This window comes from Rhynchophorus ferrugineus, unplaced genomic scaffold (assembly GCF_030347505.1).
Source record: "Rhynchophorus ferrugineus isolate W39M unplaced genomic scaffold, kcgeb_rfMv2 rfM1, whole genome shotgun sequence".
NCBI lineage: Eukaryota > Metazoa > Arthropoda > Insecta > Coleoptera > Curculionidae > Rhynchophorus > Rhynchophorus ferrugineus.
Window position 1 is genome coordinate 35,833,128 of NW_027472580.1, and position 26,898 is coordinate 35,860,025.

Genomic DNA, 26,898 nt, shown 5'->3' on the forward strand with positions numbered 1-26,898 from the left:
TATTACAGATTGTTAACTTATATATTATTAACTTATTAAAAATAATAATGTGCTTGTCGAAAACAAAATTATTGTATATGGTTATTAGTATTATTGATAGTCAGCTACCCAAAAAATAGCAGTGTAGAAAAATAATTAGATTAAATATTTGAGAAATGATTGATTGAATTCAAGCCAATATTTTGTTACTTGTGGATATAAAACAGGCAAATAAAATAAGAAATATCTTCTGGAGATATTATAACAGGAGCTGTAATTATATATTATACCCATAATTCAAGTTTAACAATGTAAATATTCTTTAATGCTTTTATGTCTTGTTTGGTTTACTAATGTTTTTTTATATATAATATATTCAGTGAAACTGCTATTTAATATAACAAATATTTTCGATAAATTCAATAAAAATTATTAAAATATAAAAAACAGAAGTTCTCATTAAATAAAATTTCTTCATCTATGTATCTGATACAACGACCGTAGTATATGCTGACAAAACGGCCATCTTACTATTGGTAACGGAAAATCTCCAAATATATCTTAAGAAAATAAATTGGGGCTGAAAATTTTAGTCACCTAGAGAGAATGGAACAAATGCTACTTGTATTTTTTACCTTATGCAGAAAATAATACTCATTGCCGAATATTATAACTCCCCTAGATGAAGGATGCTAAATATTTTGGAATATCAATTGATCAGATTAATAAAGTACGAGATGTATTCAGAAAATAATGGAAATTTTGAAAATTCACGGGCAGCAGTTCATTACATTATTGTGTTGCTGTCTGACGTGTCCGAATATGTAACCGAATCAGTCTACAAAATTCGCTTGGTTGTCAAATGTTTGCAAAATTCCTTGAAACTTTAATGAAAATAATTAGAGGTTATAAACCAACAAACGTTTTGGTAAATTTCTAACCTGCTTAATATTTTTAATTGCTCTAATTGAAAATGTTGAACCCAATACACATTCAAATTTTTGCCAGTAAAATGTGTTCGAGAGGTATTGATATTGTTAAATATTAAGTTTCTGGATTTTTTATTGTAAATAATACTACAAAACTGTAGTTTCAATAATATATGCACTAGATGTACTATAATGTTAAATTAAATTATATTTGATAAAAATAATTTTTGTTTTTATTTATTACGTTTTGATTCTAATTATTGACATTAGAGTTGTTAAGTCACTATTGATGGGGCAACATTGGCGCGTTTTGACGTCCTACATTTTGATAAAGCGGGTTCACTGTTTTATTGGATAGACTATAGAAGATAGATTCTGGAATTATATTTAGTATATAACTCGTACAAGGCGTTGCCGGCAGGTAACAATAATATATATTCTTTATTTTTTTCTTATTATAAAATTAATGAAGATATGCGGTCTTAAATCAATAAATACACAATAATAATAAAAGGTTACCTGCATCAAGGAATAAAACTGTCAAACTTAGTCGGTCAGCGAATAAAACCCAGAAGAATGATAGCATTAATAAAATATTTTACGTATAGATGAAATACGGGCACCTTCCAATTTTCTAAATATAGTCCGTGTATATATAGAGAGATATAGCATCCGTCTCGGGTGAAAAATATTTTACGATCATACAAGAACATTTATTGACACGAAACTGGGAGGAGGCTAAAACGCCGACGAGATCGCGCCAGATAACATAACCTAAAATTAAAGGCCGAGGCCGCACAAGAACAAGAGAGCGGCTCGCATCGAAACGCGTACCCCATTTTTTTGTATCCATCCAGCCATTAAGGACGAGCCGCTACGAACCGATCTCGCGAAGCCGGAGATGCGATGAAACAAAACAGCTCCCTCAACGCCCTAAATATTTTATTCGCCTTTTTATATCGCGTTAAATTTACGAGGAAAAGAACGCGCGCACGGCGAAACATGTAAAACGCTGTATGGGAAATTTATGCCTTCGGCGTATAAAAGGCAGGCGAGCATACACTGTAACGGATAATCTAACAAAACAAGAAGTGTGCAAACCTGATACAGAAGGCTCCCCGCTGAATATCAATGCGCCTGGTGAGGCGGCGGCGGCGGCGGCAGCGGGAGGATTGTCGGTGGATGTCTCGGGGGAGATAGGTAACAGCGGAGCCCCAGACTTCATTCGACGCGAGATCGGCATTCCCGGGCCGTAGTAAATAAAGATGTGTTTGCGACCTACGATGTTTTATACGCGCGGAGATATATTTGTATTTGGATTCGTGTCTATTCCGGTTCTTTTTCTCTTGCAGTGAAGAACGTCAACGTTTTATTTTTGATATGTACAGTCTATTCAAAGTTTTTTAGTAACGCGTCTTAGATATTTGTGACGTCGAAACGTTGCAATGTTGCCGCATCAACTCTGAGTTTTAGTTCAGTTTGGCTTTGACATACAAAAAAATTCTAATCTAAATAAAATAATTGAACAAAAATGTTATTAAATATAATTTATTTTAATATTATAGTGTATCTAAAAACTACAGTTAAATATACAGCCACAATAATTTACAGGTAAGAGTTAAAACCTCTTATAACTATTGCTTTCAACAGTTTTGCATACGTCTGACAGCTGGTCGCCGTCCGGTTGTCAGATAGAAAATATTAGTTATAATTTCTAGAGGTTAGAGGCCGGTAAACATTATTTTAGCCCTTTGATTGTTTTGATACATTATAAGTCGCTCCGTAATATATCATATCTCTTTGTTTGAAAATGCTGAAAACAATAGATATACAGTCACAAATTGATGGCGGCTTTAATAGGTTATTTCGAAAAGGAACGAAGTAATGGAGGCCCCCTTTTGTCGGTAAATTCCGTTAGAAAGGTAATTATTGATGATATTAAATAATATAAGTCCTTACAATTTTATTGAAAATGTTTTTTATGGGGTTGCTGTCGCTCTAAATATTTGTACCTCTGTGAAACATCGCTTACAAAATGAAGAATACGTTAGATTCACCCAAGAAAATCCGTCTACATACAAAGTGGGTGACGAATCTTGACCATCTTGATATTGGCCCTATTCGGGACCAAATATATCAAATATATAAGAACAGTAAGTACACAAACTATTTTATTGATATAAAAATAATTTAATAAAATTATTTTAGAGAAAATTGTCTGTCTGGAAAGTATACATAAAAGAGTTAGGGACATGCAGCTTTTTGAGGGATGTAAGACATCCTTTCATACACTCTTACAGGGGCATAGGGTTTAAATGGTGTAATGATAACCCTTGTAGAGGTTTAATGGAACTTCCAGGCATTGTCTTAAAAAGAAGTAAATTTAAAGGCATAAAATAAGACCAAGGAAGATAAACTATTTGAACTTGTGTCAACTGGCAAGACAGTATCTAATGTTAATTAAAAAAGTGTAAAGACAACAAAAATTTATGGAAAAAGGTAAGAGTTACAATAGCATTCGATTCATCAAATCATTCGATATTCCATCAAAAACTGTTTGGTTATGTGGAAGGAGGCATTGTCAACCATAACACTTTCAGTTTGGATGAACTCAATAAGATAAACAGAGGAAGTAATTGATAAATGGTGGAATCGTGAACGTGTTTTAGACAGAGTAGAAATTAACAGTTTAGTGAATGAATTGGATAGTGAGTCGGAAAATGAAAGTGACTAAAGGAAACTTTCAGGATATGTGATAATGCTGTGCCATGCTGGAAGTTCCTGAGACAGAGGATGAGAGTGGAAACAACTAAAAGTATGCACATAATTAATTGATTATAACTATAGAAAATGGTATAGTAGGGCGTGAAAGATTTGTGTGCGCAGATATGATTGTAATTGTTCAAAATTAAACGTGAGCATTAGGTTAGAACATATGAGGAGAGAATGAATACTAACTGTCTTGTAGAGATTCTTGTAGACAGAATTCAGTGATTAATTTTATGAAGAATGGTGTACACAGATAGCAGTAGAAGAAATAAAATATACAGTGATACCAAGATGACTTGACAAGTAAACACACCATCGAAGGAAACAAGAACTAAACGTAAAAAGGTAAATATGCTCTTGAATGAAAGTAAAATACGTTTCTCAGATATACAATTGTCAATTAGATGTATTAGGCCTTCAGAGGGATTCCACTACATAAAAAACGCGCCTAGAAACTCTACCTCATGATTGGTATAGAATATAGTCCTTCGATAATATATGTATTAGACGTACTACAATGTTAAATTAAATTATATTTGATAGCACTTTTGTTCAATCATTTTATTTAGATTAGAATTTTTTTGTATGTCAAAACCAAATAGAACTAAAACTTAGAGTTAATGCGGCAACATTGCAATGTTACGTACAGTCTATTTAAAATAACAGTGATGTCATCACGGCGTTTAATATGTTGCCTACCGCAATTTGTAAATTCATTTTAAAATCAGATATTTTCTTTCTCATTTTATTATTGTTAAAAAAAGATACAATGCTATTTTATGCTATTTGATACGTTCGAACATGTAAACCAATCATTTTACAAAATTCTGTTATTAGCTTATTATTATTCTGACTGCAAATGTCAAGCTATTAGATAGTTAAGTCAGAAACAGATGGAGTCTCTAATCAGTTACTTCGAACATGAACGAGATAATGGAGGATCTTAAATGAGTTAATGATATAAATGATAAAATGAGTTAAGTATAGATACTGTTAAACATTGGTTTGTTGCGGTTTTTACTGAAAATATTTTTAGCTATATTTTTACTGTTACATCTGCACTGTGACTAAAATATCTCAAAAAATAAAAAACAATATTAACTTGGATTCACCAAAAAGAAATCCTCATGCTCCATACGAAGCGGTCGACGAATCAATATCACCTTGATGTTAGCTCTATTCTGATAGATTGAATATATGAAATATATAAAAAGATTGAGTAGTTTTTCCATTGGAAACATAATTTAATATAATTATTTCAGAGGAAACTGTTAGTCTGGAAAGTATCCATAGAAAACTTAAAGATATGTAGCTCTTTGGGGGATGTAGAACATTCCTTCATACAATGTTGGGTGATACAGGATTTAAATGCTGTAAAGATAACCCACGAAGAGGTCTAATGGAACTTCCTGATATTGCTTTTAAAATAATATAATTCTAAAAAGCACATAATAAAATCAAGGAAGGCCTATTATTTCAATTTGTGTATTTAAATGAGATTATGGGATAAATATACTCACTGGTCACTCATGACAAGATCATAATGAAAATAGTGTAAAGACAACAAAAGTTGATGTAAAAAGTTAAACGTTGGAATGACACTTGATTAGGTTTTGTTAGACATAACATATGTTAATAATTCCAATTAAAATGCACCCTAACATTTTTTTGCTGTAGTTTGAAAATCAGCTGTTAAAAACCTTGGACGAACCACCAATTATTTTTAAGAAGAGTACCATAGTACACTGGTGGAAAATATATACTGGTTAAATTTGAGATATAGTCTATCCACAATAACAATGAACTCACGTCATCACGATATCGAATGTGTTGTCTATTGCAGTTTGTAAATTCGCTTTAAAATTAGACCGTATTTTTCCTTCTCATTTTATTTTAGTCAGAAAGAGATAAATCGCTGTTTGTCTATCAGCCTATAAAATTCAATAAATAGTCAGTCAGAAATGGATTGTGTCTCCATTGATAACCAGTTACTTCGAATAGGAACTAGATAATGCTCTTGCCAGTAAAATGCTCAGTATTGATACTACTAAATGTTAAGTTGCTGGGGTATTTATTGTTTAGAAATCTTTTTAGCGTGTTGCAGCTGCACTAAATATTAGTATCGACACTAAGTTAAAAACTGCAGAACACTATAATGTTAGATTCCTTGATAATGAAACCTTGGAATCAATCGCAATCAAATGTAGGAAAAGAAAAAAGTGGATAGTTTTTTAAGACAGTTTTCTCGATATAATCATAATTTAATACATTTTTTTTCAGACAAAGCTGTTAATCTGGAAAGTATTTTCAGACAACTCAGAGAATATACAGCTATGCAAGGAAGAACAATTTGAAATTGTCACTCAGTAAATTCAAATTAAATATTTGGGATGTATGTAATTTACTTTTTTTAGAAACAAGTCTGAAAAAAACATACACTGTAAATAAAATTACAAAAATACGGCCACAGAGTATTATTCCTACCTTCTTCCTTATCGTTTCATATTTTATCCTATTGAATTGATATGAGAGGTGACAAACCTTATTATAATGAACATGGTGCTCAACAGAGATATATAATGCAGAACTGTTTGGTCTTGTAGCAAGAAGCATTTTCTGCAATAACATTGCTTTGTGTTCGACAGATTAGTATTTAATAATTTAGTAATTGACTTTAACAGTGATTCTGATAGTGAAAATGACAGTGATTGAATTAAACTTTCCTGATGTGAGCTTATGGCCCAATGATGACAACTACCGACACAGTGAAAAAAACGGAAACTAAATATTTGTATATAATTCATACAGGATAATTGTAGAAAATCACATTATGTGTAAGATTTGTATTCGTTGGTTCCAAATAAACTAAAATTCATAGTTGGCTGTGTGTCATTATAAACTTTGATGACGTGAGTTCACTATTATTTCTGGAAGGGCTATAGACTAGGTAATCCTATTTTAAGTTAAAATATATTTCGGCTGTTTTTATAACGTCCTATTTGCGATAGTTCTTTAAACCATCGATATATACTCTTGTAATTTGCAAATACTCTCTAACAGGTTGAAACTGCAATAATTGTCTCTTTCTTATTCAAATTAATGATAATTGCATTAGATTTATTGACAGTTATTATTTTCTCTATAAATATTTTTTGGTGTCAAGAAAGTCTTTCCAGTATTTATTAAATATTTTGACTATATTTAAAAGAACATTATAAATGAATTCCACATTTCACTGTTAAAATATGTCAAATGTAGTCAACCACAACATATAACTAATCCGTTTGATGTTATTATAAAAGTCGTTAGCCAAATATAAATGAAATATATCGAAAGTACAACTTGTCGTAGTACAGATTGCATAGTGGACTGTTTAAGTGTGTGACCAAAATACTAATTACTGATTACATAGATTGTCTGTTCAGTCTGTAGTACAAAGTTTGGATATCAATACATCCGTTAGTATAGACACTGAACATTTTATGTAGAGAAATATGAAACCAAATCGTTACTTTTATTTTAATAAATTCGTAATCTGGAGCAAAATATCGTAAATCAAAATAGAGAACTTTCATCATAATAATATGATACAGGTGATGACACAGAATACGTTTAAATTTTTTGAAAAGCTAGTCAGATGACGTCTTTGGTTTATTTTGATTTTTTGAGATCTGAAAAGAGTCACAAGTCAGAGGAAGATAAATTTGGCTAATTAGCTAAATATTGGAATTACTTGTTCTGATTTTAGTTTATTTTTAGTAGTTTTTGGAGCTGTTTGTTCCTGAAGGTATATTATTTGGACAACAAGTTTTTCAAATCTGAGTATATTGTTTTATCAGTTTTGTGGTAATTAACTAACACTAAAAATCCACAATATTAATACCAAAATAATCCTAATAGTATTTCGACCGGAGACCCGGGTTAACACTTTTCTTGAATTTTTGTACGTTTTTCATTAAAAAAACGTTCACTGAATACTCTTTATTCGTTTAATGACTCGTGGTTACTAAGATTTACAATAGCCAGGAATCGCACTGATACATCCGGCGCGTTCGTTTGGGACGCCCTTTATATTATGGAGGATAACTTAAGTCTAATTGTCAAAAAGAAAGACGCCGTTTTTTGTTTAAACGATTGATAAGTAAATGAAAGAGGAACAATATAATTATAATCCAGGACAATAACCAGATAGTGCCAGAACCGATAGACCAAACGAAACTTTTTAATATTGTGTTAAAACAAGACCAGCACTCGACTGAAAACAAAAGAAAACCCATCGGAAAACAAATGTTTCTCCGAGTTAATAAAACCGGAGTGAGCCGGAGAATGTTTTACGGTGGTCTCTGGCCCCTAGCCATCGAGCAATCTCCCTCCGTTCCTCCGTCTATCCGACGTTAGCACCGGGCTCTTGAGGATAATGGTGGGTGGGCGATGGGTGTGTGCAAGCAGGGGACAAAACCAATTTGGGGCGCGCGGACTGAATACGAAATCTGGGCTTACGTGGATGAGCCGCATCGGAGGTATTTGTACTCTCGCCGTCTCTCGTTTCCCTCGTCTCCCGGTTGTCTATGTTCGCGGTCTGTTTCCGAGATGAACATCCATTCCGGATGATTTCCTGAATATTTTTGCTTGATTAAATTTGAAAACAAACTGAGAGCAGAAGAAGAAACTCATTTATTTAGACGGCTTTCAGAGACAGCTCACTCGATATTCCTATAAATGAATCGGGATTATTCCGCATAATCCAATATCTATCAGTCCACATTAATGATTAATTTCGTCGAAAAAAAAAAGAGATAAAGCATAACATTAATCTTTCCAAAATTTGTAGTGCAAAAAAATGTAACTATTTAGACTCATTTGATAATAAAAATTTTACAATTATTACACTAACAAGTTAAGATAAATAAAGAAAAGTTAGTTGATACTTTAAAACCATAAAATTCGGCTCAAAAAACAACTTAATATATAGTATAATTAACTAAAACTATCGAAAGAACTTTGAAAATAAAGTTAAAATATCCACAAAATGGTATTGGATAATGGTCAAGTGAAAGTTAGACATGGCAGAGCATACTAAAAAGAAACAGACATAAAATTTGGGCATCAGAAAATTATAGCCAATGTGTTATTGTATATTAACAGTAGTTGCTAACAGTTGATAAAAATAGTAACATGAGAATATATATATATATATATATATATATATATATATATATATATATATATATATATACCGGCCATCACTTGGGGCAGCTTTGAAAGCTGAATAGGTTCCTCTCCTACTTCTTTGGGCATCTTATGATGGTCACATTCAGCGTTACCAACTAGTGGGCAATACCTCAATTTGTGGAGAATCTTACGTTGATTAAGATAAGATTTAACGGGGATTGGCAATGTGTGGGGACATCTCAAAGCATATAAAATATTGATAATTAAGTTTGATCCTAACATTGTAAACGCAGATTTCAAAAATTCAAGACATTATCTAGGTTTAGACGCATCTCTAAACTTTTCGAAAAACTATACATTAAGAGACGCAAAATAATCGCAGAGGAGAGAAATATTATTCCAGATCATCACTTTGGTTTCCGTAATAAACACGGAACAAGAGAAGAAATATATAGATTAGTCAACCAAATTAACAAAAACTTAAACTATAAAAAATATTGCTCCGCAGTATTTCTCGCTATTTCTCAAGTTTTCGACAAGGTGTGGCACACTGAACTGCATGTTAAATTGAAAAAGCTTTTGCCCCATATGCAGTTTCAACTGCTGAAATCGTACGTCACAGACAGACAATTTATTATCAAACGGTAGGGTGACGAATACACTGACCTACACCCGATATATTCGGGTGTTCCGCAGGGCAGTGTTTTTGGACCATTGTTATATCAAGAAACACTACTGTTGCAACATATGCTGATGATACAGCGGTTTTATCATCACATGATGATCCAATATCAGCTAACAAAGTCAAGAAACCTCCAACTTCATCTTAACAAAGTCGAATTGTGGTTGAAAAGGTACGCCACATCAAAACAAATGAGACAAAATCTACTCATATGACATTCACCCTTTGTAGAACATGGCTCTCAGTAAAATTGAATAATCATGAATTTCCGCAAGCAGACAACGTTAAATATCTGGGAATACATTTTGATCGACGTTTGACATGGAAAAAACATATAGAGACAAAACGCAAACAGTTTGGGCTTAAACTAAACCAAATATATTGGTTTAACATTGACATAAATCTAAATTATCATTAGATAACAAGGTTTTGCTGTATAAGTCAATACTTATGTCCATTTGGACTTATGGTATTGAACTGTGGGGTACTACTAGCAAATCTAACATAGATATACTCCAGAGGTTCCAGAATAAAGTGTTGCGAGTCATGCCTCATATTATGTGTCCAACAAAGTGATTCAGCGTAATATCCCCCTTAGGGCCCATAACAAATGTAATTCAGTGTTTGTGTGAAGTACTCTGAAAGACTATTAGTGCATCCCAATGCAGTCGCCAAACAGTTAAATGTGCACGATGACAGTGAAGTGCGTAGGCTCAAACGCAAACTACCATACGAGCTGATTAATAGACTCATAGAGTGAGATTTAATAATCTCTAGAATAAGTTAGAATAGTATCAAGAATAAGATTTAGATTATAAGTTGTACACTGACGTGATTTTCTACATGTCAGGATGGTTATATTATATAACGGAAATCATATAATAATACTTATTGCCCACGGGCAGATAAATTAGAAATTAATAAAAAAAAGGTTTAAACATGGCAAGAATTTTATAGTACATTAAAGTCGGATATTACCAAGAGATTTTATTTCAGCAATCCTTTATTTTCTTTTATATCCGCTGTCAATCCATCAGAAAATCAGCAGTTACAAATTAAATTAATGGCACTAGTGTTAAAGCGACTACCAGTGCTTCATAATTCTATGACAGCACAAAAATTAGATGAGTGAGATGAGATGAGAGAAAATAGAAGTCGCTACTGGATCCATATGGGCTTGAATGTAATGAAAATAGCATTGATGGTGAATGTTACTCAACAAATTTTTCTCCATTTTGGAAATTTGATAAATTGCCATTGGCAACCATGGTTGCATTAGCTGCATGAGATTTCGAAATGATTTGTCAAATTCGTTTGAGATTCGAGCCGATATTCACTGATGATACCGATATCTTCGCTAATACAGGTGTTGGCAGTTTGAGTATTTTTCATGAAATAGTTCCTATAAAACTTGATAATTAATGTTCGTTCGATTCTCGTTTTCGAAAATCGTTCTTTTGAATGAGCATGATTATGATGATGATTCGACTTAATTACAAAATTATTGCAATTCGAAACGAACGGGATTCGAGTCTGAACGGGATTGGATGATATAAAAAATAGTAAATCTTATAGAGCTCTCGTAGCAAGTATATAACGTAAAACTTAAATACAACTTGTAATACAAATATTAATAGCATAATAAATTTAGAATCACAAAAAACCCTTAATCTGTTTAGTAATACGCAAGCATTAATATTTTTAATGACGACGGCTGAAGAAGAAAATAAAATAGTTACTGAAATTCATGGATAAACATATATTTTTGTCTGTTTGGTGAAAGAGTGTAGAACGCTGTTAACAATGAATCTCAACGATCACTCCCTATCATCTCCCTCCAAAACAATTATGACTTAGTAGTAGTTCATCAATTGCTACGATGTTCTTATAAAACATATGTTAAATTTCAATTAACAGGATTCATTCTATTGATTTTGAAAACAGCGATATATAAAAAGTTTTATTGGGATATAAAGTATTTAAATAAAAGTTAATTTATGTTAAAAAAAGATAAAGAAAGTGATGTTTTTTTATTTTTTTAGAAACAACATTTACATCAGTTAATTTAGATGAAAATCGAATGCTTGTTTGAATCAATTTTAAAAAAATATTAGCCGTTAAAATAGCGTTTAATATCATCCAACTATTGATTATTTGGGAAAAATACTATTAGAATCAAATTAAACAATAATAATCATACATTCAGTAATTTCAACAATGCATAGCCTAGAAAAACAAACAGCAAATTACATATCGCTCCGTGTAACATCGTCCGCGTTTTTCCTGGTAACTCTCTCTCTCTCTGTTCATACGTGGGCGAGAAACGAACAATCAAAAATCTTGTTCAAACAGCGAGTGGGTTTGAACACAGTTAAGTCGTAGTACACGTTAGCGGAATTCCGTGCAACCGGATCCTCGAAACTCTAACCGCTAATTGTCCTAATTTGTTAGATTCTCGGCTTCTAGTTGGACGGGGAGTGAACCGCACCGAACCAATATAAAGTTGATTTTGTACCTCTATTTGTCGCGCAAAAATTTACTAAACGGTCGCAATCTTGTACTTACCCCGATGATGGCATTTAATTCGGTCATAGTAACTTGTTTCGCTCGTTCTACTGCTGTGGCCACTTGTTGTTGATGTTCCTGTGACAGGAAGGGCAGAATTTGCGCAATTATTGCGTTCAGTCTCTTTGCAATCTCAGTCTGAAATAAAAGAAATATGTTAGCAATTTGATTGATTTTCGGAGAATTACTGTTATTTGGTCTCGAATGAATGATGTAAACACATAGAGCATACCGATCATAGGGCCCTTTCATTAAGCTTTACTTGTTCTTTGTGGCATTGTTAACGTTTAAACGATCTTATTTCAGATAACAAACAATACAATTTGCGGAAATTTTACATTTTTTCTGAAAATAAGTTATACTAAATGTAATGTGTGTAAGTCTACAAAAAATCTCAAATTGATCGAAAATGCTCAAAATGCAAGCTGGACCCAAATTTTCATGTTTGAGCTAAGTATCGACAGGAAAACTTAATAGAAAGAAAATATAATAATTTTAATAATAATTTGATAATAATAAAAATTAATTATTATTATTATTAATTATTAATAATTTGATGGCATGAGATTGCTCGGTCATGTGTCAAATTCGTGAAATGTAAGTTATGAAAATGTAAACCAAATACTTTAAATTTCCTTCAACCTATTTCATTAAAAAAAATTGGTGACTTGTGAATTGACGATGTAATAGATAATTTCGACCGAAATTTATTTGGAAAACCACCTATCCCCATCCTCAAACGCTTATATAGTTAATATTTCACATTTTCCAAACAGACAATAAGGCATCTCTATGTAACACTTTTCTTCTAACGAAATAACTATAGGTGGTCGTTGTTTCGTATCGATAGCTCACTTGTAATAAAATTCCTTGTGTGTATGAATTGTACTATGCATTAGCCACTACACTTTCCAATTACTGGTTATTTTGTAAAGTCTCCTTTTACCAACTATGGGCTTATCTGGACTGGGCCTAAAGTTTAACGTGGGCTCCAAACGCGATAAGCATTGGTAATTAATTGTAAAACTTTGTTTTTAGTGCGTTGGATTACTAGTTGGTTAGATGTTTTAGTGACCCTATATTTGCACCCCAGAGGTCCAAATCACCTTTATGAGTGACTGACAAATGAATCTCCTTAATTTTGAGTGTGATCTGCACTGCTTTCTGTCCTGATGAACATGATGTTCCTAATACAACTAATTAGATTTGCTAATTTTTATTATATGGTGTTATAATCCGTACATTATTGAGAAACAAAGAAGAAAATACATTGACAGTATTAACACTTGAACAATCAATATAATAATGATATAATTAATCGTTCAAGGAACTGTGTTAATTGTTAACTGTGCTAATAATATAAATAGATGCCGGACATCTGTATAAATACCTGCTGTGCAAATATGAGAATATTATATTGTCCTAATCATCTAATCACATCAACATTGTACAACTTGATTGAACTTGGTTACTTGGTTGTTCTTGTTTCATATGAAGAATACTACTTTATACTATATTTAACTAAAAGTATTGTTGGATAACAGCAACTTAAAAGAATTGAATATATAATTTGTTGAAGATAGTAAATTGATAATTTATTCAATATTAATAACCATGAACTCTTGCAAGCAGAGACTATTAAATATATGTGAATGCATCTGGAAACACTAACTTAAAAGAAAAATATATTAATATATCGTAAACAATCGCGATTCAAACTGAACCAGACGTATTGGTTTTTATCCTTAGATAATAAGGTATTGCTGTATAAGTCAATTCTTACGCCTATTTCTACGTATGTTATCCGATGGTAGGATACTACTAGAAAACACAACACAACCATCATTTAGATATTGTAAAATAAAGTGTGATTGCTAACGCCCCATTTTCTGCTTGTAACAAACTAATTCAGTGCGATATTTCTCTGGAACTCATAACAACAAGTATAATTCAAAGTGCCAGTGTAAAGCACACTGCAAGAGTGTTAGTGTATCAGAATGCACTCACCAAATAATTAAATTTGCGTAATGTCAGTAAAGTGCCTCTTACTAAAGACTATTACTTACTGAAGCGATTCTGCTTCTATGGGTGTATTGTGGATTGTTAGGAGAATAATAATAACAAAACAAAATTTGAAAGAGCATGGCAAAAATAGAGAGGAGTCTCAAAAAAATTGAGTATCGCGATGATGGTGATGATCTTAATGATTGTACAGGTGTTGATTTATAAAATTAATTAGAATGTTGGTTTTAAAAGAACAAATGAATGCAACTCGTTAACACAACAGTCGCGACGGTCCAATTGGGGAAATGCCTACGGAAAAACGGAGCGGGGAAAAAAATGAGACGAGAGAAAAACGACGGATGTAGCGGGGGTAGGCCGGTGGCGAATATGTATGCGGCGGCAACGAAAATACGGCCTGAAACTTTAATGGAAAACATGTTAACACATTCATTTCTGCCGTGGCTCGGCAACGAAATCCTCGAAAAATAAATATACGCGCGCAGTTGTAACCCGGGCTTTTTTCCTCTCCGTTTCCGACCCCGGCCCGCGCTCTCCCCCCCTCTGTCGGGTGTTTGCTTAGCTCTGGGCAAACAGAGCGCCCCCTGTTTGGTTTTCCGGTTCGATGCAAGTCCGATTTTCCATCCAGTGCGGGAGGAACGCTATTTTTCCGTAGGCGTGATCGACAATTAAAATCCACGATTATCCCTCCCCTTCCCCCTTCGATTTCCATATCGGTTTGAACGTTGATTATTTTAATCGAATTACAAAGATTTAAATTATATATCTAAGGAGAGTCTTTATTTCTTTCTCTGAACTTTATTTCTTTCTAAGAACTGCCAACTTTGTTGGTGCAGTGGTCAAGGCGATAGGACGGAGGACTGTTTTCCTACTGTTTCGATAGTAGCGGCTTCAAATCCTGCTGGAACATAGTCGTAAATTTATTTTTGTAACTGATTATAATAGAGATTTCCCAAAAGGCTCGAGTGTAAAATCCGACAAGGAAAATGATACCAGTTACGCCATAATAAGACCAGATATTCGTCACTCGCCAGTCTATTGGCTTTATACCGAGGACCGTGGTTCGGAGCCCATGTTAAGCGGGTAGTTTCAATTCAGATAAACCATGGTAAACACTGTTTTTTATTAAATCATATCCTCTGATTTACTTGGAAATTATAGATGTAGGAATGTTCGTCGGGTCGGTCGGTCGGTCGAAACGTGTGGCTGCCGCTGCGGTTATCTATCAGAACACTCACTACTATTTTTGGAAGGAATTTGCACGGGAACTAAAAACACTGATTGAATCAAAGTTGTTTATTCTAACTTACGATTGATACATGTGGTCGATGGGAGAATTGACAGGATATTAGGTTAAGGTGAAGGAAGTACGGTAGCGCTGTGGAAGTGGTACTGTTACAGGGGGACGGTGATAAGAAAAGAGAGCGAGACGTCGTCGTGATGGCCTTTTATACTCCAGAACTGCATGGTACCAATCTACCGGCGTTGCCAACCTTTGTAGTTGTTGATGGTGAATTGGTGGTGGCCTAAAGGGTCGTGGCGGTCGCCACATAACTCCCCTCCTAGTGGAACAGCCGTGGAACGTACCTATATGTGGTGCAAGTTCCGGAATGCACCCGCAATCACGCAAACAAACGCCCGGGGACTGCTGATGAGATGGGGATCCCAACCTGAGCGAGGAGTTTTACGGGATCAGCTGCCATCGGAGCTGTAGCAGGACGTCGTTCGTCTTGAGGCGTTTAGCTTTGTTTGAGGGTACCTGTAAATGTGTTACGTGTCCCGTTTCGTGTTGCGAGGGTGCTCATGTGTTGCTGGTATACATGATGGGCTTCTATGGTTTTCGTCCATCAGGCTAGTCTCGTGGGATGTCGTCGACCACGTGATGTTGATGAGTTCCGTTCCTCGTGCTATCCTTCCATGCACGTGTCAAGCACCTGTCGAGTGGCTTATGTTGAGTTGATTTACCTGTTAGGCACTTTGATCACGTCGGGGTCACCAATTGTAGGAATGTTCGTCGGGTCGGTCAGTCGGTCGAAATGTGTGGCTGCCGCGGCGATTATTTGTCAGAACACTCACTACTATTTTTGGAAGCAATTTGCACGGGAACTAAAAAACTCTGGTTGAATCAAAGCTGTTTATTCTAACTTACGATTGATACATGTGGTCGATGGGAGAATGGACAGGATATTAGGTTAAGGTGAAGGAAGTACGGTAGCGCTGTGGAAGTGGTACTGTTACAGGGGGACGGTGATAAGAAAAGAGAGCGAGACGTCGTCGTGATGGCCTTTTATACTCCAGAACTGCATGGTACCAATCCACCGGCGTTGCCAACCTTTGTAGTTGTTGATGGTGAATTGGTGGTGGCCTAAAGGGTCGTGGCGGTCGCCACATAGATATTTTTATTAATTACATCTTACGTTAGATATGTTTAGTACAATCTTAATTTGAAAATTAATTTATTACTACTGTACTGTTGTACTTGCCTTAATACACACGCAGGGCGAGTAGCGGATTAATACATCAGTATGTAGTTCCCAAATTAAAATAAAACTAAACTACTTAAGCTAAAGTTAACAATACATTTATACACTAAACAAGATTCATGTGATTTCGTTCGTGATGGTTCGCTTCAATCTTTTGATTTCCTGCGTGTTGTCCAGTAGCTATATGTTACCACATTGCTATGATTTAGCAACTTTATTTCATGTTTTAACGCGAAATCTAAGGCGAATCACTTCAAGATTCACAAAGAATGATATATCTTTTAAGGCTATGCACAAATCGACTCACTTCTTGGTATCTTCATAAGAAGTCAAGGGCTGTTCAGACAGATCGCGACTTATATGTTGGAAACAGTAGTACTTAAGCAAGGCTAAGCAAAGTCTGGAGAATACAGTGGGTGGGGCAGTACTTCTCATTTTAATTAATGTTTCTAACGATGTTTTCACCGGTTCAACAATATGTGGTCGAGCGTTATCATGCTAAAGAATAACATTATTGGGTCTTTGCTCGTATTCCGGCCAGTATTCGTGCAGTCCTCGGCTCAAATAGTTTCATCGGGTAATGCCTTCAAATTACTGCCTTTTAAAAAGTCGAAACCAGTATTTACATGTGGAACTTGATGGAGCATGATTTCCACAAGCTTCGTACAACATTCGACGTCCTTCAGTCACCTCACAAATTCAGGAATTTTCAACGCACTGAAAACATCCTTTGTCCACACTTGAACGAAATGACACATACTTGAAAGCGAAGCTGACTATGAGGCTTTATCGAAAAGTTGTTTACAAATATATGCGAGCGATTTAATACAAGCAACACCATCTGTTGTAATCATCTGTAAATCCTTTAAAATTAATTTATAGACCTGATAAATTTAGAATGAAGTTTCGATTTTCAAATGTTACACACAACACAATAAAAACAGAAGATAAATGAATTCACTTCAGAAATAGATCCAATAAAACAACAAGAATATTTATTTAAATGTGTCATTTTAAATATTACTAAAAGGTATACAAATATAGGGAACTATGCTAAAGCTAATTATATTAGACATATTATTATATGAAAAGACCTGTGGTAATTAATACTCCTATAATAACGTATTACGGGCGAAATAATAGGGAACTACCGCCAGTCACATGCATATTTTAACGATAAATAAACCACTTATCAATTGATAACTAGGACAAGAGAATTATGAATACTTTATCGACACGTCATTAAATAGTTAACTAAATAATGTACTTTAATTATTTCGGACAGAAAATAATTAATAACCTTAATATAAAAATGACAAATATCGAAAAGACAAATATAGGAAAATGTCTCGGCTAATTGGAAGAAAATCACAATTATCTGTATATAATAAATTGCTATTATACAGGCAAATACTGAGACCTATATGGACATACGGAGTTCAATTATGGGGATGTAATAATGTAAATTTTACAACAATGTAATGTAATAATTAAATAATTATAAAAAAATATAAAACAATACACACAATTAATAAACAAAACTAGAGAGTTAGTGGTAATTATGTCACCAAATGTAACACAAACAGAGGATAATTGTTGATATAAATAAAGAAATAGGGAATTACTGCTAGCACAGTACGTTCGTATTCGATGAAAAGTATGAAACCAATCGATCTCAATATCCAATAGTTGGAAACAAAAGCAGTACTAATTAGCGATAAATGCGAAATAGGACCAGACTTGCACTGACCATCCCTCGGCTCCGCTCCTCGTTCCGTGTGCACCCCAAAAACAAATTCGCATTTCGTCCGCCATCGTTAACGAAACAACGGGGCAATCCCGAAAACGAACGGCGCCGTGTTTACACGAAACAAACACGTTATAACAATACGTACACAATTTACAAAATAAACGTAAACTGTTTACAATATACAGACAGCATAATGTCGCTGCATTAATTTTATGTTTATGGCTGTTTGTTTTCGTTGCTTTCGGAGCGGCACGACGACGCTCAATGTGCACACACATGCACAGCGTACACTTGCTTGTTTTCTATACGGGATCCGAATCAATAACATCCACAAAACTCCCATTACTATCCTGATTATTACCAATTTTTTTCGGACGTAAACTCGTTTATTCCAGGATACATTATTCCTCAACATCTCCGGATTTGGCGTATGCGCACTCTCCTGCATAGAATGAATCATAGAAAAGAATAAACTATATGAAACTATATTGCCTTCCTTTTCTAACGGCGGTCCATTCTTTTCGAATCGGCCGGTACGGTCGAGATCAAAACAACAAATAAATCTAAAATATTTAAATTTTGTGTTACATTAATAATTCTATACTAATAATAATTAAATTGTTGTGTTATTCTTGGTGGTTTAACATACATTGGTTTTAAAATATGAAAGAAAATAAATATGAAAAATAAAACAAGGGTAAGTGCAGTATGTAAGGTGAAATTTTTAAAACTTATAAAATCCATACAACATCAATTTTATTTATAGTGGGAATTTTAGCTGCCAAATTTATAACACATCATTTTCAACGACCTGGAATAGGTATCAACATATGCCAAAATTTAATGATAACAAGAACAGAGAAGAAAATGATTCTTGTTCTGTTGGAGTCAAGTCATTAATGAGGTTTGTCCATCAAGAATTATTACATAAGAGTATAGAGATGTTGGGGAATAATGTATCCTGTTTATTCCCATTTGTTAGTCTGGAAATTATTGTTTTTATATAGCTGGAAATTATATGCACATCTAACATAAATTGTCTTTATTAACATATATTATTATATACAAATATCATTAATCAATTAGAACGAACCCAAATTTAACATTAATTTAACAATTATTTTAAGTAATCAATAATTCGGCAGGAAAAATATCATGAAAACGAAGCACAACCAGGACCATTGAATTTTAAATAGAACATGTTAGTTTTCTTTCAAATAATGGCTTTCTTCTTTAGTTTTTTGTTTTTGTTGCTTAGAATATCTGAGCTTCCCTCTTTCTATATAAAATCATTATGAGTAAAAAATGGACTACAAAAAGGAATAAATTATTAAAAAAATTAAAAAACATGAATATTAATAGATGAAAAACTGGGCATTTTTCACAATTTTTTTAAGTTTAAAGCTAGACTATTTGCTAATGAGAAAATATGTTTTTATATAACATTCATCATCCTAATTATTAATTAAATTTATATTGTAATCATATTATACCTAACCATAAACGTGAACTAGACCATATTTACCCTAACAAGTCAATTGAAAAGTGCCCGGCTTACCATAATAAAACAAATTTTTTTGCCAAAATTAGTTTTTTTTTATTCAACATAATTCCCTTCAAGGATGATACACTGATTTTAGCGACCCTCCAACATTTCGATACCACTTTTGTAGTATGATTTTTCCTTTGTTTCAAAATAGGTTTCATCAGTTTCGTCGATCACCTCTTCATTCGACAAAAATTTCTTCCCAACGAGCATTCTTTTGAGATCTGAGAACAGGAAATCGCTGGGGGCCTGATCTGGAGAATACGGTAGATGAGGAAACAAGATGAGATTCGAAGCCCATTTCACGGATTTTTGCCATCGTTTTCATTGACTTGTGACACGGTGCATTGTTTTAGTAAAGCAGCACCTTCTTTTTTTTTTAAATGCAGCCGTTTTCGGTTATTTTGTCCTTCAAACGGTCCAATAACACTATGTAATAGACGCTGTTGATGGTTCCTTTTTCAAGGTAGACAATGAAAATTATTCCATGCGCATCCCAAAATACAGACAGCATAACCTTGCTAGCCGACTGTTGCGTTTTCCCAGGCTTTGGAGTGGATTCATCGTGTCCAGTCCACTCGGATGACTGTCGATTGGACTTCTGAGTGAAATGATGGAGCCATGTTTCTTCCATTGTCACATATCGACGCAAAAACTCGGGTTTATTACGCTTGATTATCTTCATGCACTGCACCGAATCATTAACTCGTCTTTGTTTTTGGTCAAAAGCAAGCTCGCGTGGCACTCTCTTTGCACAGAGCTTTCTCGTACCCAAATAATCGTGAATGATATGATGTACACGTTCAGTTGATATCTTTAGAGCGTCTGCTATTTCATTCCATTTTAATTTACGGTCATTCAAAATCATTTTGTGGATTTTTAAAATGTTTTCGTCGATAACAACCTCTTTTGGGCGCCCACTGCGTTCACCGTCTTCGGTGTTCATTTCACCACGTCCAACTTTAGCATACCAATCCTTGATGGTTGATTTTTCAGGGGCAGTGTCCGGAAGCTCGGCATCAAGCCAAGTTTTTGCTTCAACTGTATTTTTTCCCTTCAAAAAGCAATATTTTAGAACACGCGAAATTCCTTTTTATCCATTTTTTTTTCACAATAACAAGTGTTGCTTCACTCAAAATGCTATAATTCACAAACTAATGATCCGACAGCTGTCAAATTCATATACACATCTTTTGAGGGTTAGGGCGAACTAAAAAACATGGATTTAAATCTAGTAGCGCCATCTATGTGTTAGGCCGGAGACTTTTCAATTGACCTGTTATTTTAAAGTAGCCAATTGAATTTTTGAACGAAGATATTTTGATTCCTAATAGTATTTTAATTAAATTATAATAATTTAAACGTTAACTGATACACGGTCCGGAAAGTCTAGACTTTTTAATAATGGCCGATTTTTAGATTGGAATTTTTTATCGTTGGGCCTTTGCATCCCGGCGAAATGATTATTAATTATACAGCCAATAACAATTTATATTAATTATCCGGCACAAATGTGAAATCGCCGCCCGCCTCCCTCCGCCCGGCCGCTCGGATAAATTTAATTTTTCAGAGGTATAACGTAACTGGAATAATTGGAGTTTTGATTGGCAATAGTGGCCAATGGAGAGACAATTACTAAGCCGATAAAAGCGTATCATTAAAAGTTCTTTTAGTCGGTAGCACAATCTGTTTCAAAAATGAAATTTTGGTTAACGTCCTCTAATTTATACATTGAAACCGCTGACTGAATGTTTAATATTAACAATTTAAAAAAGTGATTTAGTTCTATAATCAATTCAACTGATATTCTAATTACTCCATCGTTATATACTAATTTTGGAAAGATAGTTCTGAATTAATACAGCTCTGGTTTAGTTTGGAATTATCAAAGAGGGCGCTTGAACTAAATAACAGGTGAAATGAAAAGCCTCCGGCCTGACAAAGATAGTAGCTATAGTGCTACTAGAATTAAATCCATATGTTTTTTAGTTAGCCCTAACAACCCTCAAAAGATGCGTGTATAAATTTGATAACTGTCGGATCACTAGTTTATTAATTATAGATAGCATTCACGATACCATTCGCGAATATTTGGGTATGAGAAAGCTCTGTGCAAAGTGGGTGCCGCGCGAACTAACTTTTCACCAAAAATAACGACGAGTTTAGTAATTAATTGATGATTCAGAGCAGTGTTTGAAGATGGTCAAGCTTAATAAACCCGAGTTTTTGCGTCGATAGTCATATATACAAATCGACAGTCATACAGTCGGTTGGAAAGGTTATGGCGTCTGTATTTTGGGATGCGCATGGAATAATTTTCATTAGCTACCTTGAAAACGGAAAAACCATCAACAGCGAATATTACATAGCATATATTACATTCACCAATGCACCATGTCACAAGTCAGTGAAAACGATGGCAAAAATCCACGAATCTGACTTCGAATTGCTTCCTCACCCACCGTGTTCTCCAGATTTTGCCACCAGCGACTATTTCTTGCTCTCAGATTTCAAAAGAATGCTCGCTGGGAAGAAATTTTCATCGAATGAAGAGGTGATCGCTGAAACTGAGGCCTATTTTGAAGCAATGGACAAATCATCCTACAGAAATGTTATCGAAAAGTTGGAGGGTCGCTATAATCAGTGTATCACTCTTTAATTATTTTGAATAAAAAAAACTAATTTTGCCAAAAATGGGTTTTACTTGGTAGGCCGGGGACTTTTCAATTGACCTGTTATTTTGTGTATATGTATTCCCTTCACCTCAAAAATGTATTTGTTGAAAGTCGAAAATCAATATCGATTCTAAATCGATACTAATGGAATGATTAGTCGATAAGTGTTTTTATTAGTTAATTTATACAGTTAGTTTTGCTTTTTAATTTGCGCAGGACTCTGTATATCATATCAACAAGATATAGTTCAGATATCTAAGTGAGAAGACGCTTTAATTTTACATATTAAAAATCTATTTACACCGTTGGATTATTAATAATAAAATTTTCTTTGAGTTTTTACCTAATAAAAGAAATAGAATATTTGTTGTCCTAATCGATCAACAGCAATATTCACTTTGATTCTTATTTTATTATTAGTCCTAGCTTTTTAGGATTTTCATCTTTGGCACAATAGCAATAATTTGTCTTATTTATCATCGTCAATTAAGGAATTTGTATGTTAAGTAATCGAATGATAGCATCCAGGAAACCTATCCTAACGCACTTTAATAAAATACAACTGTGGCTGAAAAATTCGCGTATTATGGTCATTGAAACAAAATCTACCCCTATAATTTTTACCCACATACCCACCATTGAATGTTAATAATGGCGACCTCCTGCGGAAGATGCTAAATATCTTAGAGTGCACCTAGACAACTTGGATTCAAACTAAACAAATGTATTGGCTTGTCAGAGGCAAATAGACACTAGCCAGTTCAACCCTATAGCATTATGAAGTAGATCTTGCAAATCTATATAGCCATAGTTCAACGGTTCCAAAAGAAATATTGGCTGCTATAGTCAAAAGTATGGAGCCTACGAAACGTGAAATAATGTAGCATAATAACCCTCTTGAAACCATAGATATAGACTTTAGAGCATAATTAAGAATAATATATTTTACATGTCATGTAAATAATAATTACCATAATAATTAGTTATAGTGCATCAGGCAAATTGTTGGACAACTAAGAGTAATAAAAAAATCAATAGTAACATCCAAGAAGTTAACTAAGATTAACTAGAAAAAATTACTGAAATAGAGTAAACATTTTTCTTAGATGCATTACCATAAAAATAAAATACATTTTCCTTAACGTTTACTAATCAACGTCCGATCTAATTAATGGGTAGATATAATCTTTAGACAAAGATTTAGAACATTTTAGACCGAAGATCGCTTACTGAAGTGATGTTATACACGTTATGTAAATAATAATTAAGAAATACTTATTGGCCACTGGACAGATTGTTGAAACACTAGGAGTAATAAAAAAGGTAAAGTAACTTTAAAAACCTATAATAACGGATCAATGAAAAATAATAATTGGGGTGAAAATTGTAGAGGGATATCGAACAGGGAACCGAGGAAGTTTTATAGCAAATTAACCATCCGTTCGGCTACGAACTTAATATTCCCCAAAAATACCGTTCATAAACTATTAGGACGGAAGTTTGGAGAGGGTTAACTTTTCCCGGCATCCATTAGACGGCCACGGCAACTAAAATCGTTCGGATATTTCGACCGCAAACGGCGGCGCCGACGACCGCGCGTCCCGACGCTGACCGGGCCGGGGCGGCTGCGGCGCCGAACCGCTCCCTCCATAATTCTCTCCATCGCCTAAAACACAGATTAACTCGGCCGCAACCCAGAACTTTATCTAATTACATCCATATATCTCGCCTGCGGTCTCGTCTTCTGTCCCGCGGCGACCGGCATCTTTCTCCCTCTTCCGTTCCCGGCTCTTCTTCAGTTCGCCTCGCCGCATTTACCATAGACACCGGACAGAACCCCCGCGCCCCACCCCTCAACACCGCTTTACCCAGGAATCCTTTTTTACCCTTCCATTTTCGTTTTCCTCTTTGGATTTTCACTGGCATACTAAAATAATTAACTGATTGTTTTCTAACTGATCTGCTCAGTTTATCTTACTGCTCAGTAAATCTTACTTATACAAATATTATTTCAATATATATAGAGAAGAAGCTATCCAGATAAAGAATATATACAAATATTGCAAATGCCTCAACAGTTTAATAAATTTGATAGCAATAATGTTTTTATTTATTAACAACACAATAAATTAATTTAGTTGTTCTAGTAGTTTTTTATCCCAAGGTGATTTAATGGTACTTAGTTTCATAATATAATATTAAAATAATACATTCACTGCCTATAATATAAAATTCAAAATATTCGGGGAAACAGAAGTTCCTTAAAAATGTATATTAGCATTGGAATATTCATCCAAAAGGTCCAGATTTCGAAGTGATATTTATTCGAAATAATTAAACACTTAAATTACACTCGTACACTATACAAATCACTTATATTTTCTTTTATTTTTGCCTTTCATGAAAAAATATGTTTTGCTATATTAGAATAAATGTGGCACAAGAATGAGGTGTAGAAAATGTTACTGAACCAATACAGTAAGCTATTGAAATCTAACAGTACAGCCAGAATAAGTCAAATACGAGGAAGCTTACTCAACAATAAAAGAAACTAAAGCAAATATACCAGAAACAAGTGTATTCGGGCCAATTATTTACCTACTCTACGCATGTGAGATACCACAAATGAAAAATATCATGATGGCTACATTTGCTGGTGACACTTCAATTCTTGCTAGGTAAGTGACAATATAAATAATTGGGCGTAAACTTGAAAAATAAGTATTTACGAAAATAACTGTGTATATATGTAGTTCACGTATAATCAGACGGCTCAATTACCAATAACAATAAATAATAATATTATTCTATATAGCAACGTATTCTATATGCTAAGTATTTCGGAATAAACCTTGATGCAGAACTCGCATCGCTGGAAGGAACACGTAAAAAAAATAATTGAGTTAAAATATAGGAAAATGTATTGGTTAATTGGAAGAAAATCACAATTTTATTAGAATATAATAAAATGCTATTGTATACGCAAATATTAAAACCTATATGGACAAACGGAATACAATTATGGGGATGTTCCGCAAAAACTAATATAAATAAAATACAAGTTTTCCAGAACACGTCAAGAACCGTCAAGAACCAGTACAAGTCTTAAGAAGTATTGTAGGTACACCGAGATACTACAGAACCGATTCCTTAAATCTAGACCTTTAGATACCGACTGTCACACAGGAAATCTATAGAATTGCAAGGAGACAGGAGGACAGACTCCATTCTCATGTCACTATCAAAGTAATACTACTCTTGGATAACACCAGAACAGGACACAGACTCAAAAGAATCATACCATTTGATCTTGTGTAGTGTAGTTTAGTGAGCTGTATTTAATGGACAGTTAATTAATAACAGTAGCGTTAATACACAAACACTATTACAGCAGAGACTAAAATAGGGCCGATGGGTCCTTTTAGGTATATACCTAGATTTAAGTTATTGTAAAGATTAATTACAGGTTAATTGGAAACGACTAGTAACAATGTAACAATAAATAAAAAAAATATATTGAAGACTCTCATCATTGTCCGAACAGTCATAAACGATGACTTTAATAATACAACTCCTGTGTAAAATGTGTTTTTAAAAACTCAGTAGTTTGGTTAATTTTGGTCAATATAATGCTTAATTAATAGTAATACTCCTTAAAAATATTAACTCATCAGCGAACTTATAGATCCATAAATAATTCTATTTTAAATCAACTTACTTATGCACCAATATTGAAGAAAAGCAGTATTCCCTATTAGTATTAAATAGTAGCTCCTAATTAATGACACTAATAATATGCGAAAATTGCAGATATTAGCAGGTGAATTGAACAGTTCCCGGCCTGGCACATAGATGGCGCTACTAGAATTAAATCCATATGTTTTTAGTTAGCCCTAATTCTCAAAAGATGCGTGTATAAATTTGACAGATGTCGGATCATTAGTTTGGGAATTATAGCATTTTGAGAGAAGCAACTTTTGTTATTGTGATAAAAATGGATAAAATCGCGTGTTGATAAAATATTGCTTTTAGAAGGGAAAAATACAGTTGAAGCAAAAACTTGGCTTGATGCTGAGCTTCCGGACACTGACCCATGAATCAAGGATTGGTATGCTAAGTTTAGACCTGGTAAAATGAGCACCGAAGACTGTGAAGGCAGTGGACGCCCAAAAGAGGTTGTTACCGACGAAAACATTTAAAAAATCCACAAAATGATTTTGAATGACCGTAAATTGAACTCTCCAAAGATATCAACTGAACGTGTACATCATATCATTCACGAATATTTGGGCATGAGAAAGCTATGTGCAAAGTGGGCGCCGCTCG

The 26,898-nt window shown here is 34.0% G+C and overlaps 1 protein-coding gene across 2 annotated transcripts in view; it reads right to left on the bottom strand.

Moving 5' to 3' along the window:
• Nucleotides 1-26,898, bottom strand: part of LOC143206769 (transducin-like enhancer protein 4) — a 265,857-nt gene that overhangs the window by 111,051 nt on the left and 127,908 nt on the right. For both annotated transcript variants that reach the window (XM_076419463.1, XM_076419462.1), the window contains exon 5: nucleotides 12,097-12,234. In XM_076419463.1, the coding sequence (XP_076275578.1) occupies nucleotides 12,097-12,234 (138 nt within the window). The remainder of the gene's footprint in view (nucleotides 1-12,096; nucleotides 12,235-26,898) is intronic.